This window comes from Emiliania huxleyi, assembly GCF_000372725.1.
Source record: "Emiliania huxleyi CCMP1516 chromosome Unknown EMIHUscaffold_206, whole genome shotgun sequence".
Lineage (NCBI taxonomy): Eukaryota > Haptophyta > Isochrysidales > Noelaerhabdaceae > Emiliania > Emiliania huxleyi.
Window position 1 is genome coordinate 42198 of NW_005200543.1, and position 16023 is coordinate 58220.

Below are 16023 nucleotides of genomic sequence, written 5' to 3' on the forward strand. Positions count from 1 at the left end.
CCGCGGCGGCGGCGGCGGCGGCGGCGACGGCGGCGGCGGCGTCGGCGGCGGCGGCGGCGGCGGCGGCGACGGCGACGGCGGCGGAGGCGCCGGCCGGCGCGGAGGGGAGGGAGGAAGAGGAGGCTCGCGTGAGCGACGGGCTGGCTCGGTGGGCGGGGTGGCTTTGTCGGGGGGGCGGCGGCGAGGAGGGCGGCGAGGAGGGCGGCGAGGAGGGCGGCGAGGAGGGCGGCGAGGGCGCCGGAGGCAGCAGCGCCTCGCTCCCCGCGTCGGTACCGCCGCCGCGGGCAGAGGCGGAGGCGGAGGCCGAGGCGGGGGCGGCGGCGGAGGCGGTGGCGGCGGAGGCGGAGGCGGTGGCGGAGGCGGCGGAGGCGGTGGCGGAGGCGGCAGCGGTGGCGGAGGCGGCGGTGGCGGCGGCGGCGGAAAACGCCGTCTCTGTCGGCGTGCAGCGGCTCGGTGGCGTGCCTGTGCCTCATGGCTGCGTCGCGCGGCTGCGGCGGGAGGGGGGGCGGGAGGGGGGGCGGGAGGGGGGGCGGGAGGGGGGGCGGGAGGAGTGGATGCTTGTTGGCCACGACCCCCCTCGACCCTGGCCGGAGCGCGCGCCGCCTCTGCTGCTGCCGCCGCCCCGGACTGTCGACGCTGCCGCTTCCGCCCCAGCTGTCGCCTCAGCTGTCGCCGCCGCCGACGCCTCCGCCGACGCCCCTGCCGCCGCCGCCGCTCTCGCCGCTGCCGCTGCCGCGCGCGCGCCGTCGCCGCCGCCGCTTCGCGCCTCCGTCAGCGAGCGCGCCGCCACCCTCCCTCCGCCGCGCCGGCCGCCGCCGCACCTGTTGCCGCTGCGGCCTGCGGGCGGCGGGGGCGAGGCGGTGGGCGGGCGCGACGAGGAGCTGGACGCGATCGTGCGGCATGTGCGCGCCTGCGTCCGCCGAGCAGAGTTGCGACCGCTCGAGGAAAATGGCGGCAGCGTTCGGGCGTCCTCCCTGCCCGACGAGGTCGCCGCGCCGGCCGGCCGCGCTCCCGCCGCGCACGCCGTCGGGGCCGCCGAGGCGGGCGCGCTGCACGGGCTTCTGCTCAGCGGCGGTGCGGGGGCGGGCAAGACGACGCTTCTCACCGCGGCAGCGGCGCGGCTCGGCGCGGCGGCGGCGGGGGCGCGCCGCCCGCGTCGCAACATGCCGCCCCGTGGCCCCACCGCTGGCCGGTGACTCCCCCTGCCCTTCCACCGCCCCATGCGCAGGCGCCTCCTCTATGGGCGGCCGCCTTGCCCGCCGCAGCGCTGCTCAGCGCGCAGCCGCCGGCAGCGGTGGCGAGGGTGCGGGAGGCGCTCGCGCTCGCGCTCGCCCGCCGGCCGTCGCTGCTCGTGCTGGAGGATTTGGACGAGGCGAGGCACTTCCTGGACACTTCCTAGACACTTCCTAGACACTTCCTAGACACTTCCTAGACACTTCCTGGACACTTCCTAGACAGCGAGTACCTCGTGCTGGAGGACCTGGACGAGGCGCGCGCCGCGCCTCTCATGTGTAGACTGCGGTTCATGAGCAGTGACTCCACTCTTTGCTTTGGCGAGGCGTGCCCCGCGCCTCCCTCACAAGCCGAGGAGGCGGCCGCCGCCGCGGCCGCGGGCGGGCTCGACGCGGGCCCCTTCCCCACGGCGCTCGCCCCGTTCTGCGGCCAGCGACTGTGAGGAGCAGTGGGCGAGGAGTCGCTGAGTAGAGGAGTCTTGCGGCAGGCCCTCGCCGAGCTGCTTCTCGACTTTGCGGCGGACGCGCGCGCGGCGGGCGTGGCGCTCCTCGCGACGGCGGCGGCGCGGCAGCAGCTGCACCCGGCCCTAACGACGGGCGCGGCCGCAGTAGCAGCAGTAGCTGGGTAGCAGCAGCAGCAGCAGCAGCAGCAGCAGCAGCAGCGGCTTGTCCGAGGGGCGGTGTGGCGAGATTGCGTCGAGAGGGCGCGAGAGGAGGTCGAGCGTGTGTGCGGGCGATGGCAGGCGGCCTCTTCGAGGCCACACCTCCAGAGGATCGGACCCAGTGTGGGTTCAGTCCCGTGGGTGGTGCGGTAGGCGGCCTCTTCGAGGCCACACCTCCAGAGGATCGAACCCAGTGTGGGTTCAGTCCCGTGGGTGGTGCGGTAGGCGGCTTGTTTGAGGCCGAGGTGAACTTGGCGCCGATGCCGCCCGCCGGACGGCACGCCGCCCCGCTGCAGCTGCTGCCTGTTGCCCGACACCGACCCCGACCATGACCCCAACCCACCGACCTGGCCCTAACCCTGACCCCCTCCCTAACCATAGGCGCGCCGCCCTGCTGCAGCTGCTGCCTCGCCTGCGGGCACGCCCGACGCGCCGCGTCGTCGACGCCGCCGTCTCCGTTTCCGACGGCGTCTCTCGCCCAGAAGCCGAACACGGAGTCTCGTATTCCAACCAGCGGTCGAGGGGACACATGTTCCGCGGCACTCGACCGCGTTCCGCTGTATTCGCTGCCCGGCGCATATTCACGCGGTGCTCTGAACACTCTGCACGGTGCCGTAGTCCCGTTCTGATGTTGGTGTATTGACCATGCAGGCTTCTCCGCCGCGGAGATCGAGGCCCTCGCCACCGCGGCCGCCGCCCGCGCAGGCGCCCGCGCCGCCGTCGCGTGTGCTGCGGCGGGCGGCGGCGCGGCGGGCGGCGGCGCGGCGGGCGGCGGCAGCGCCGGCGGCGGCACGGGCGCCGATTTGCGGCTGAGGCGTTCCGACGTCGCGGCGGCGGCCGCGCACGCGCGCCGCGCGTCTGGGCGATTTTCCTCCGGCCGGTGAGCACGTTCATCTTCGTTCGTTGAGCAGCGAGTGGATGAGCTAGGCGGCCGGAGCCGCTGCCTCGCGCGGGGGAGGGGGCGCTGCCTGGCTTCCGAGGGGTGGGCGGCATGGCTGCGGCCAGTGAGAGTAGAAGCGGAAGCACTGTCCTTGTGCTCCGGCTAGCCTCTCCCACGGAGCTGTGGGGAGATGTGGGGAGATGTGGGGAGATATGGGGAGATACGCTCCGGCTGGTCTCTCGAGAGGGCTCGCCCTCCGCGGTACTCGGCCGCGCCCCGCCGTCTCCACTGTCTTCGCAGCCCCTCGCCTTCACGCGGAGCTCTGAGTGCTCTGCCCGAGGCCGTCCTCCCGCCTCACGGGCTGTCCGCCCACGGCGTAGGCCAAGGAGGCGCTGACGCAGGCGGTGCTGCTGCCGCTCCGCCACCCCGCCTCCTTCGCGGCCGCGCCCCTCCGGCTCCGGTCGGGCGCACTGCTGCACGGCCCTCCCGGCTGCGGCAAGACGTTGCTGGCGAGGGCCGTCGCCGCTGAGAGCGGCCTCCCCCCCCCCTATCCTCGCCGTCTGCGCGCCCGACCTCCTTTTGCCATGGGCGGCGCGAATTTCGCTTGTTAGGTCTCGCCTTCATCAGCGGCCCATATCTCCCACATCTCCCCGCATCTCCCCACATCTCCCCACGTCTCCCCACATCTCCCCACATCTCCCCACATCTCCCCACGTCTCCCCACATCTCCCCACATCTCCCTGGTCAGGTCTCCCCTTCATCAGCGTCTCCGGGCCGGAGCTGCTGGACAAGTACATCGGCGCGTCCGAGGCGAAGGTGCGCGTGCGCGTCCGCAAAGGGCCGTCCACTCATCACGTGCATCCGCCCGTGCGTGGTGAATGATCCAGCCAACGTTAGGTGCGCGACACGTTCGCAAAGGCGAGCGCCGCCGCGCCGTGCCTCCTCTTCTTCGACGAGTTCGAGGCGCGCGGCCGCTGCGCCGGCCGCGCCCGGACGCGTCCTTGACGCGTCGCGTCCTTGACGCGTCCGCGACACGTCTCTCGCAAGGCGCTCGGCCGCGCGCGCGGCTGCGACTCGACCGGCGTGACGGATCGCGTGGTCAGCACCCTCGAATCAGTGTTCAGTGTAATCACTCATTAGTTGATGGATTCATTAGGCGTGACGGATCGCGTGGTCAACACAGATCTCCCCATATCTCCCCATATCTCCCCACATCTCCCCACAGGCGTGACGGATCGCGTCGTCAACACCCTCCTCTGCCATCTCGACGGCGTCGAGGCCCTCGGCGCCGTGTTTGTGCTCGCAGCCTCCTCGCGCCCCGAGCTGATCGACCCGGCTCCTCTGCTCCGGCCCGGCTGTTCGTTGAGGAGCTCGTTCGTCGGTTGACCTGCTGCTGCTGAACCATCAGGCCCTCCTCCGGCCGGGCCGGATCGACATGGCGGTGGCGTGCGGCTTGCCCGACGAGGAGGAGAGGCTGGCCATCCTCTCCGCCCTCGCACGCCCGCTTGGGCTGCCGCTCGCCTCACTCCGCCGCCTCGCCGCCATCGCCGCGGCCACCGCCGGCTACTCGGGCGCAGAGTTGCGCGCGGTCCTCAACGCGGCGCAGCTCGCGGCGGCAAGGGAGGCGGGCGCCGCCGCCGGGGCGGCGCAGGCGGCGACGCCGCGGGCGGCGGCGCCGCTCTCCGCCTCCACCGCCGCGGACCGCGCCACCGCCGCGTCGGCGGCGCGCCTGCTCGCGGCGGTATCGCCCGGATGGTGCGATGCGGCGGCCGTCTGGCGGGAGGAGCTGCGGCGTGGCGCGGGCGGCGGCGGGGCGGCCGACGTTGGCACCGGGCCGCCGCCGATCGAGGTGCGCCACCTCGACGAGGCGCTCCGCTCCTGCCAAGACAGCCGCTCCTCTGGCTCTGCCTCCGCGCCGTCCTCGTCGTCCTTTGGGAGCGCACCGGGGGCGGGGGGCGGGGACGCCGTCCGCCAGCCACGCTGCCGCGTCATGCACGCATAAATCTCCCTTTATTTCTTTCTCAATCCCTTTGAATCGTAGAGAGTGGCGTCTAGTTGGTCTATAGAGCGCACCTTTTGGCTTTTCGGTTGTAAAGCTCCGTAAAATTCACACAGACTTTCACAGGACGATAATCGATATAGTTATAGAACGCTCAAACGGGCGGGCCGGGCCGCGCGGGCGCCAATGAAAAATTAATAAAACAGACACCTCCTCTACTAGGAGATGGGTAAAAGCTGTGCTCGTCAGCGGGGCCGAGGACGAAAGCGGCGACCGCGACGACGCCCGGGGCGCGGCGGCTGCGCGCCGTTGCGAGCCGGCGACGCGGAGGAGGAGGCGGCGCTGCAGCGCGCCCTGCTCGAGAGTGTCGGCGTGAGGTTTGCGGGCGGCGAGGAGGACAGAGAGGGCGTGGCAGACTGAGGTCGGTAACGAGGGCGGCAAGGAACGAGATCCCTCACCAAGATCGCGCGCGCAGGGGCCAGGGCGGGAAACATGGTCATGGATCCCACTATCCGTCTCGTGTTTGACCAACTTCATTGATTTGTTTCCTTACAACGGCCATGAAGCTAAGCCGGCTCCGCGACGTGCCCGGCCCCGTGCTCGAGGCTCGAGGGCACTCTCGAGCCCAGCTGCCCAGCTGCACTAAAAGTCTAAAGTGGACGAAAGACTAAACGCAAGATCGAGATGGGCGTTGAACAGCCTCGCCCTTGTAGAGTATCCCGGACGTTCCAGCGCCGAGGTCACAGACTGTCACATTGTGGGAGAGCATCCACGAAAGCCAATCCTGTGCGCCGGGGTAACGGGTGCGGGCGTGGGAACGAGCAAAAGTGCCTGGCTGCCTTGAGAGGGAGGTGGCGAGCTGCCTTCTCCGCCACAAATGCCGGCCCGTGAGGGCATGCAGACCGGCCGCAGTAATCGACCTTTGCGTGTGCTAAGAGCCCCAGCCGAAGCTTTGGGCCCTTCCCTCTTGCACCGTGCCGAGCCGCCGCAGGCTCGACCCGCTCCCACCCAGCCCTCACCGCAGCTTGCGCGTTGCCGATGACTCGCGCCTGCGCCTTGCTGGCCGCGGTTGCTCGCTGGCTATGGCCAGCTGATGAGAGAGAGACGCCCATGTCGACAAATGGAACCGTCATGACCTTGTTGTAGTGCTTCCAGTTGGTCCGGTCGAACGCGGAGGGGTGTTGCGCGAGCAATGTCCGCAGCCATGCGCCCGTGTGCACCGGCAGGCGCGCCACGTCGGAATGTGACTGGTTGCTCCGCCCCGCACCTCGCTCACGTGGAGGAAAGAGTGCTGGTAGGCTGACCCACAGCCGTGAGGCAACACCCATCAGCTCTCGCGGCCCCCAGATCGTGTGGTCGGTGGCCGCGTGCACTGCTCGAACCTGAAGCAGCAGAGAGCGAGTCGTGAGCAAGGCCAAGCGTGGCCCCACAGAGGCACTCGCGCCATGGCCTTGGAAGCGGCGAGAAACGACGGGTTGCACGCCGACCAGGGAGGAGACGGGATCGAGTCAAAGCGGATCTTGACCACGACCTCGTAGCTGCCCCTCTTCCGTGAGCCTTCGGCCTGCTCCATCAGCCTCCACGCGTGCCACACGCGGTACCACTGCAGCTCGCCTGCAGCAAAGCACAGGCCTGGTCGGTGCGCGGCCGCCATACGCCCGAGTTGGCATCGTTCGCGCTCCCTTCTCAAGCGGCGATCGCCGGCCCGAGCCGCGCGCTGACGGCACATGCGACCATGCTGTAGCCGGATGAAGGTGACGCAGGCGCATCGCCAGCGGGAGGCTAGTCAGAGCAACCCCCTTGAGATTCCGAGGCAACGCTGTGGCTAGCTTTGATAGCACCGTCACGGAGAGTTCCAGCTGGGATGTCGGCTGCGAAAGCTGTGAGTCTGACCTCGGATCTGGCTCTGTCATCGCAAAGACATCAGCGTGCAACGAAGCCACGAGTCCACGCAGGGCCGATTCAGAATGGTAGGGAACCGGAAGGAGTCCCACTGCCAGCAGTGCGACGGAGACAGCCCGGGCTTCGCACGACGAGCTCTCGTCCGCCATCGAAGCATTCGTAGGCTGGAAGAGGACGCGCGACCATATCTTGGCTCCTGTGGGCCTCGGACAAGTTTCCGCGTAACAGCAAACAATACGAATTATGACGAGTTCTCTCGCGCTCGCCGCGGCTGCGGCTGTACTCGTCTGGAGCACCCCGCGCTCACCTGCGACAGCAGTGTCAAACGACCCACTTCGCCCTGACCCGGTGGCCGCTTTTGCGGGCGCTGTCAAGGGGTCACGGCACACACCGACTTCTCTTCTCGCTCTCGGGTGAAGCCCTGAGCCCTCCGTCTTTGCTACTAGGATAGAGGAGAAGCGGACCTGCATCATTCGTAAGATTGAGCAGTTGCAACGCAAACTACTCCTCACGGGCAGAGTGAGTTCGAAATCTGCTTTGTAGCCGGTTGGTCCAAGGCAACGCTAAGTCCCGCGCAATGTATGTTACGCGCAGGAGCATCTGCGGAAGCTGCTCGTGACATTCGATCTCAGGCTGCTCCTCCGAGCATACGACGAGCCGATCGGCTCGATCTCTGAGGCTTGGGCGTGGGCTAAGGCGACTGGCCGTCAGGCTGCCGACCGTGCTGGAGCTCGGCAACACACGCAATCTCTCATTGGTGCCGTACTGCAAGATAGGAGGAGCTCGAGGATATCGCGCGCCCTTGGAGGTGGCTTGATCTCTAGCTCACGCCCCTCGATCATTCATTAGGTCAGGAGAGTGGAGAAGCCCGACGTCGTCGCCGCACTAGGTCCACACCTGGATGGCCTCTTGCGCGCACTTCAGGCCAGCACAAACCCTCCCGCCGCCCTCACTGGGAAGCACGGCACCCGCGATGAAAAGCAGAGGTGCGCACAATCAACACACACACAACGATTCTTTCTGTTCTGTCTGCATCTGAGGTGGGCCTGTTGCAAACAGGCGGTGCTTCAAGCGCCTCGCAATCGCCCTCGATGGAGTCAACTGCACATCGGGGGCCCGTTATGCCCCATTGCTAGTGGACCGCATGCGCGTGATTCTCTCCTCACCCGAAGTACAGTGCACCCGATGGGCGAGATGATGCGGCCACGCGGCGGCGGCGGCCCTGTTGCGATTGCACCCGCGTTGATTGAGGGTTGAGGCGGCCGGTATCAGGCCGGTGTGGATGAGAGGTTGCGAGAGTCGATTGTAGCTACAGGATGTCCACTTTCTTGTATGTCCGGGCAGCCATTTCTGAGAAGGGGAGGGGGAGGGGCTGCGAATGGAACTTTCGGGGGGCCCGGAGCGCGTGCCACAAGAGCCCGCCACAGCGGAGATCACCGCTCGAGCCTCGCCGCGCTTCCACGACGCTGACGGACGTGCGCCATGGCAACAGCGCACAGCAGCGTGGCAGAGCCCCTGCTCCCGCCGACCGCCGCTCGGCGCGGCACCCTCCGCCGCATGCGGCCGCTTGCGGCCGTCGCTGTGCCTGCTATGGGAGTCCTCCTCGGCTTTGCGGTCCCCGCGGTGGCGCCGACTGAATACTTTTGCCCAGATTGGGCACACCAGGCCTCTATGATCCTGGGCTGGACCTACTTTTTGGCATGGTCTGTCTCCTTCTATCCCCAGGCCGTGCTCAACTGGGAGCGCCGCTCGGTCGTTGGGTTGTCCCTTGACTTTACGGCTCTGAATGTTGTCGGTGCGGCTCCGCCCTTTGCCCCTGCGACCGAGGCGATTGCGGCGCTGGGCGCTCACGCTCACCCCCCTCTGCCGCGCAGGCTTCGCGTGCTATTCTGTCTTCAACGTGGGCATGTACTTCTGGCCCGCGGTGCGCGAGCAGTACGCGCAGCGTCACGACGGCAGCACGGCGCCGCTCCTACGGAGCTGAGGGAGCCTCTCGGCACGGCACCGCACCACCTATAGGCGCGATGCCGCTCGTGCGACCGAATGACGTCTTCTTCTCCCTGCATGCCCTGGTGCTCTGTGCCATCGTGGGCTTGCAGGCTATCATGTACCCGCGCGGCAGCCAGCGCCTCTCGTGGCTGTCACGCGGCATGCTGGGCGCCTGCGCTCTCATGGTGCCCGTCGGAGTCGTGCTCGCGGCCGCGCATGCGTGCGCGGCGTGCACGTGGCTCGACCTGCTCACCAGCCTCTCCTACTTCAAGCTCGCCATCTCCATCACCAAGTACGTGCCGCAGGTCGTGCTCAATGCGAAGCGGCGCTCCACCGTCGGGTGGAACATCGACAACGTGGTGCTCGACTTTGTCGGCGCGCCTCGCCCAGTGCAGTCGCCGCGAGAGGAGCCGCGCCGCGAATCGGCTGCGTGCTGCGAATAGGTGGCATGCTCTCGCTCGCGCAAGCGGTGCTCGACGCGGGCTGCAGCGGCGACTGGAGCGCCATCGCAGGAAACCCGGTCAAGTTTGGGCTCGGCTTCTCCTCAATGGTGTTTGACACCGTCTTTCTCATTCAGCACTACGTTCTCTACCCGAATCGCCGCTCAAGCGTTGCGCTCAGTCCTCACTGACACACGCGTGAGCAATGACGTGCGGCAAACTGGTGTGCGCCCGACCGGCGCAACCAAGCGGGGACGATTTCTGTCTCTCTATCTCTCTGTCTGTCTCTCTGTGTTACGAGGAGGGGTGCAGAAAGTGGAAGCAGTCTCAAGTTGGGCCCTCAGGTAAGCACACTGGCAGATTTTATATCCCGAGGCGGTGCCCGGTGAACCTGAGGTGAGCACTTGGAGCACTTGGAGTGCCGCCGCGGTTTGTTTTTCTTCATTCATGGAGCCAACCGCGCTGCTCGACGCCGCCCGCCAGGCCGCGCCGGCGCACCTGCAGCGTCCCGAGTCTGGCCTGTCGGTCCGCCACGCCGCCGCCGCCACCCGCCCCGGTTACAGCGTCCTCGAGGTGGGCATCGCCGGCGCCTTCTCCGCCGCGATAGAGGTGGCGGTGGCGCCCGAGGGCTCTGCGGGCTGGCTGCCGCGGCGCGTGGTGGTGGGCCCGCACGAGGACGGGGCCGCGTGCCCCGCGTACCTGCCGCACCCGCGGACGCACCTCTTCCGCGCCCTCTCCGCCCACGCCGGCTCCCTCCTCGTGCATCTCGACGCTCTGCCGCCGGCGGAGCGGTGAGCGGGCGGCGCTCTCTCTCCGTCCACGTCCACTCCTCAGCACCTCCTGCGACCTGCCCGCGGCTCGCCACGCCCCCTAGCGGCCCTCGCGCTGACGCCTCCTCGGCGGTGGCAGGCTACCGCGGCTCATCCGATGGCTCTGCTCTCTGGACGGCCTGTGGACCGAGCGTTGCGCGATGTGCGGCCAGCGACCTGGCGAGCCGGCAACACACCGCGGCGCCTCCTCACACCACGAGCGGCGCGAATAGGTGCGGCCGGCTGCTCGCGCCGGCCGGGCCGAGCAGCACGCGCCTGCTGCCGCCCACCGTCCGCACGCCGCAGCTGCAGGCGTACCATCCGGGCTGCTTTGCCGCGAGCCGGGGGTCGGCCTGCTGGGAGGCGGAGTGGGTGGCGCTGAGGGAGTGATGCGGCGCACAGTCATCACGGGCGGCGCACAGTCATCACCAACGACACGGTCACAGTGTGTGTGCAGTGCGTACACTCCGGCGACCGTGACGCCGTCGGCGCTCGTCAAAAACATCTACTGTGGAGCTCTAAGTCTAGCTTCGTGTTGTACTAGTGATGCTGCACTAGGCGGCCCGTTTTTAGCAAAAAGCAGATACCACATCGCGTGTGGTCATCGAAAAACCGCATGTTCGCCCGTCTGGGACCTCTTCGTACGAACTCCGAAAACTGCTCCTTAACGACGACTACGCGGCCCGGCGGTCGATCTTCGCCTTCTCAGCGGTGGAGGGGATGTGGATGGTACGTGCGGACCGCGTGGTGCTGCGATGGTTTGACGAGTGCGACTCCCAGCGTCGACTCTGCGACCCCACGGAGCCTCTGCTGCTCCCACCGCGGGGGGGGGGGGTCTGCAGACCACCCGGCCGAACTTCAGAGTCGCGGTGCTCCTCAAATACGGCTCAAACGCCCACGATGTTGTGGGGGGGACATATGCTGATGATCCTGGCCCAATTGGTTCGCTCAGAAAGCTTCTGCACTGGGCGGTCGTCAAGGTTCGCTCCCCGCACACCGGCCCCGGAATAAGTTACATCAATCATCAGAACATGGGCGGCTCCGCTCAGCCCGGGAGAGACGTGCCCCAATCGGCATGCGCGTATTCTTCCACGCCATACGCTACATCCACCGCCACCGGATCGAGCGGCTGCTTCCACACGCCCTGGAAAGCTCACCTTAAACGTCCGGCTGCAAAGCTGCCGTTTTCAGTGCGATGACAAGTGGCCGCCACTCTAGATAGGATCTTGCTCTCCCTGCTCCCGAGCTTCTCTTCACTGCGCCACTCTTGGCATGTGGCAAGCACCCGCCCCGGTTGTGCCCCTGGGAGGAAGAAGAAACAGAGAGTCATGGCCTGCCGCTGCGAGACCGTTTCTGAAAGTGAGGCCTCGTCAGGTTCAACCTTGGGCCAGGTACCAATTTTGTCGAATTTATTTCAAAATTTACAGGCGCGGAGCGCCTGCGAAAATTTTGAAGAAATTTGCAGTCGGGCCTGATTTTCATCAAGATCTTTCACATTTGCGGTGTGGAGTTGGGGGGTGGGTTAGGTTAGGGTTATTAGGGTTAGAGGGTTAGGGTTAGGGTTAGGGTTAGGGTTAGGGTTAGGGTTAGGGTTAGTGTTCTTGTGTTTGTATGCCAGCGTTGCAGAGTTCTGCGCTGGGATCTGGCCCCAGCGCGGACGAGTAAGACTCAGCACCGCACGCTGACCCCACCAAATGCCGCCTCAGGGCGCCAGGCCGCCAGCCACCTCATACACGCGGCCGGCGCCCTCTCGCGGCAAAAGGGTCGAGCGAGCGGGCAGAGTCGCGATGTCTGCGCACCCGCGTGCTGATGGGGCGGCACACGCAGCGGAGAGAGGCCCTGTCGCGCCGCCAGTAGCGTTCCGCACTCCCCACGCCACCAATTGCCGCCTCAGGGCGCCAGCCACCTCTTACACGCGGCCGGCGCCCTCTCGCGGCAAAAGGGTCGAGCGAGCGGGCAGAGTCGCGATGTCTGCGCACCCGCGTGCCGATGGGCGGCACACGCAATCGAGAGAGGCCCTGTCGCGCCGCCAGTGGCGTTCTCCGCAAAACTCCCCACGCCACCAATTGCCGCCTCAGGGCGCCAGCCACCTCTTACACGCGGCCGGCGCCCTCTCGCGGCAAAAGGGTCGAGCGAGCGGGCAGAGTCGCGATGTCCCTGCGCACCTGGGTGTTCGCCGCCTATATGCTCTATCCTGTGCCAAGACGGACACGTTTTGACAATCAAAATCTACCTCAAAATTTGCGGCCGCCCCTCGAAATTTGCTGATCAAAATTTGCGGTGGCCCGGATCGAAACCTGTACTTTGGCCAAGTTGCTTCTCGCTCATCCACCCACCCTCCTCGACCTTCCCGACGATACCAGCGGGCCCGCCTCCACCTAGAAGACTGGTGCTGAGGGGTGGGCGTTCCCTGCCTCCGGCTACTGCATATACCTGAGCTAGGGCCTGAGAGGCCTCGCTGGAGCCGAGGCATAGCGGCGTGATTTCGGACCTCCACGACCCTCGTCATGTCCCGGGCTGTGTGGCCTCAACCCTAGCCGGCCCGCTGTTCCTACGGTTGCGCGAGCTGTCCGAAGCTGTCACAGCTAGGGTTGCAGGACCTCGAAAGCCGGTCATCCACCACCCGAAAGTGGCCGCCCTGCCCTCCAGAGCGCCGCCACAGCCGTCGTGCAAAACGGCCCAACCACCGACACGACCGCCACCGTCCGGCGGCAAGGCATACGCTCTGAGGCCGTAGAATGGTGACAGCTGCATCTAGCTCTTTGCGCGGGTCAAGTGTACCTGGCCTCACCTTGATGGTCCTAGGCGGGCTTCTCCACAGGAGTCGATCTTGGAGAGGGGCAGTGCTCACTCTGCACTCTCTGGTCGGCCTGCTGTACCGACCCGTCGTGGCTTCACATCTACCTCGTGCCAGCGGCTCTCCTCGGCACCAGAGCGCTCCATCCTTTGTATTAAATGAACTCGGGGGCACAGGACGCGGTACAAACGGGGCCCCATCCTTACGCCAGAGCCTGTCCTGGGGCGGGGCCCTACGCCCTCACAATCATACGCATATAAAACCCCCCGGACTCAATCGATTGTACTGCGGTGGTGTGAGTGAATGCACCGCATGAACATGAGCAACAAGCTGACGAGCCACGAGGCCTGGGAGCAGCCTGGGTCGTCAGTACGTGTAGCGTGTAGTCTGTAGAGAGCGGTCGTAAATCACACGGCCGCAAAGTGGCGGGGAGGGGGTTCGAGGGTGGGGGCTGGGGCAAAGAGAGCGAGAGTTTCCGGTGGATACATCAATACACAACCAACTCTCCCTTCGACAGGGACCAAAACAAGCAACGGACGGGGTTGCGTCAGGGTTGCGTGTGAAAGAGAAGATGCACATGGAGACGACAGAAACACGTGCTGGGGGGCGCAAGACATACACACGCGCTTGTGTGCCGCATGCCCCCGCTCCTCATAACAGGGGAGGAGGCCTCGCCAAGTGCGGCGTCAGCGTGGGTGTCGAGGCCGACGGCGTCGAAGTCCCCCGCTCCAGCTCGGCCGCCGACCGCTCCGCTCCTCCAAAGCAGCCGCAAGTGACGGCGAGCGCCTCGGTCGTCTGCGCGCCGCCGCCGCCGTCCTCGTCGCCGTCGCCCCCCCTCGACCCGAGCGAGCGACTCCGCCCCCCGGCCTCGGCGCCCGGGTTGATGCCGAGGTCGCGTAGGAACTGGGCGCACCGCTCCTCGTCGAAGCTGCGCGCACCACCAGCAGGGCTCGGCGAGCGGCGGGAGGCGCGGCGGCGGAGGCGAGGGGAAGGGGACGGGGCAGAGGGGGCGCGGGTGCAGACACACATCCAGCCATGGCGGACGGGGGGCGGGGTGGGAGGGGCTTGGTGCCGGGAGAGCGAGGGAGGGAGGGAGGGAGGGGAGGGGGGGGGGGGGGGGAAGCGGCGTTGCCTGGCTCCGGCTCGCGCAAAGAGGTCGAGGGCCGCCTGGAAGAGCCGCGCCTGCCGGGCGCGCGTTAGGGGGCGCACGTCAGTGGGCGTGTCGTGGACGCGGCCGGCGCTGCGCCGCCCTCGAGCAGCCGCGCGCCTTTTGGTAGTCGGAGGAGGCGCCCTTGCCGAGCTCGACCAGGCCGAGCGCGCGCTCGTACGCCATGCCAAGCCGCGAGGCGATGCTGACTGCCTTGTGGAAGTGGCGCAGCGCGCGCGAGCGGCGGCCGCCGAGCATGTCCAGCTGGCCTGAAGGGGGGGGGGGGGGGGGCAGCACGCGCGCGCGCAGTGAGCCAACAGCCAGCCGGTGCACTGGCGGCGTGGTGGAGGTGTGTGTGGCGACTCTTCGTGAGCGAGTTGGTTCGTTCACTGCGGGCGCCGTCTCAGGCGCGACGCTCGCGCGGCGGCGAGCGGGAGGGTGCGCCGGGCGCGCGCCTCAGCAGCAGGGCTACATCAGGGCTACATCGGCCACATCTCTGCCACATCTCTGCCAGATCGCGGCCATGTCTCGGCTACATCCTCGCCCCTCAGCAGCAAAGCGCGGGGCCGTGCCACCGCGTACAGCTCGCCTGCGACCGCGCGTGAGGTAGGGCGAGACGGTCGGGGCAGAAGCGGTTGGGGCAGAAGCGGTTGGGGCAGAAGCGGTTGGGGCAGGGCGGACAGGGGCGGCAGAGGTGGAAGAGGCGCGCGGGGGGGGGCGGCGCGGGGGGGTCGGGAGGGGGAGGGGGGGGGGGGGAGCACGGAGCGGCTGCTGCTGCGGCGGCGGCGGCGTGGCGCGCGGCGGCCGTGGCGGCGGTCACCGAATTGCTTCAGCCGGTCGATCCACTCCTGCGCGTACCGCTGCAACCGCTCGACGTCGAGCCCGCCGGCGGCGCCGCCGGCGGCGCCCGCCTCCGCGGCCGCGTCGTCGTCCGCCGCCGGCTCGAGGATGGTCACGCGCGTGGTGAGGGCCGGCGTGGAGGCGGCCGCGCGGGGCGCGCACGCGGCGGGCGGGGCGGCGGCCTCGGCGTCGTCGTCGTCGGCGAACTGGGCGTCGCGGGGGAGGCGTGCGCCGGAGTGCTCGGGCGCGCAGGCGGTGTGGCGGGAGGTGTCCAAGGCGGATGACGAGGCGGCGCTGTTCGGCCGCGCGCGCGAGCGGCGCATCAGCGCGTCCGAGCAGCGGCTGAAGACGGAGCCGCGCGCGGGCGGCGCCGGGGCGTGCTCGAGTCCGCGCTCGAGGAGCCGCAGAAACACCTCGGCCGTGGAGGCGAAGGCCTTGAGGACGTAGTACTTTGTGCGCGGCCCCTTGAAGCGGTCCTTGACCTTGAGCGCGTACCCGAGCGCGCCCTCCTCGTCGCCCATCCGGAGCAGGCAGAGGGCGAGCTGGCCGTACGAGTTGGTCTCCTTGAGGATCGCGTGGGCCTCGGCGGTGCGGTTCGAGGCGAGGTTGACGGCGGCGATGCCCGACTGGCACCGGTTGATCATCTGCTTGTCCGCGCGCGCCTCGGCCGACTCGAGCGCCGCCTGGTAGCACTCGAGCGAGGCCGCAAAGTCGCCCGCGTAGAACTCGAGGTGGCCGCGGTGCGAGACGACGTCCTCCCACAGCCGGCGGTCCTTGAGCCCGTGCACAATCTCGCGCGCGCGGGAGAGGTTGTCGCGCGCGGCCGCCCAGCGCGCGGAGGCGGCGTCGTGGATGCCGACCGCGAGGAGCGTGAAGGCGAGCTGCGCGTACTCGCCCAGCTGGCGGCACGACCCGAGCGCCTGCGCCTTGTAGTACGCAACCGCGCGGCGCGAGCCGCCCGTCGCCGCCGTCACCGCGAGCAGGTCGGCGTACGCGCGCGCCACGACCGGCGCGAGCGAGGCGAGGCGGAGGCCGAGGGCGAGCGAGCGGCGCGCGCAGTAGTCGGCGAGCCGGATGCGGTGATTCATGAGGTAGATCTGAGAGAGCAGCTCGTAGCACGTCGCGACCTCGGCGAGCCGCCGCTCCTCGGGCGCCTGCGAGACATGGCCCGGACGTGTCTAGGGCGTGTCCTGGAAGGGGCGAGCCGCCGCTCCTCCTCGTGCGCCGTCGGCGGGGGGCCGCCCGGCTGCGGCCAGCGCGAGAACGGGAGGAAGACCTTGCGCAGGTGGGCGAGGCGCATGAGCTGCGAGCGCCACGCCAGCGCGC

The 16023-nt window shown here is 68.4% G+C and overlaps 3 protein-coding genes across 3 annotated transcripts; 2 read left to right on the forward strand and 1 right to left on the reverse strand.

Annotated features, from left to right (window-relative positions):
• Positions 1-2885: 2885 nt before the first annotated feature.
• Positions 2886-4160, forward strand: EMIHUDRAFT_234583 (hypothetical protein; the record flags this gene model as incomplete). The annotated part of the gene is made up of 5 exons (XM_005781132.1): positions 2886-2927; positions 3155-3276; positions 3539-3590; positions 3822-3897; positions 4000-4160. The coding sequence occupies 5 exons, from the start codon at positions 2886-2888 to the stop codon at positions 4158-4160; spliced, it is 453 nt and encodes a 150-aa protein (XP_005781189.1).
• Positions 4161-8346: 4186 nt separating this feature from the next.
• EMIHUDRAFT_73015 (hypothetical protein) lies at positions 8347-9295 on the forward strand (the record flags this gene model as incomplete). The annotated part of the gene is given in 5 exon segments (XM_005781133.1): positions 8347-8470; positions 8550-8621; positions 8695-9035; positions 9055-9058; positions 9108-9295. 5 exon segments carry the CDS (start codon positions 8347-8349, stop codon positions 9293-9295), a joined length of 729 nt encoding a protein of 242 aa, XP_005781190.1.
• Positions 9296-12982: 3687 nt separating this feature from the next.
• Positions 12983-15997, reverse strand: EMIHUDRAFT_234587 (hypothetical protein; the record flags this gene model as incomplete). Its single annotated transcript, XM_005781134.1, has 6 exons — positions 12983-13068; positions 13326-13465; positions 13552-13628; positions 14017-14070; positions 15111-15851; positions 15974-15997. The coding sequence occupies 6 exons, from the start codon at positions 15995-15997 to the stop codon at positions 12983-12985; spliced, it is 1122 nt and encodes a 373-aa protein (XP_005781191.1).
• Positions 15998-16023: the final 26 nt, after the last annotated feature.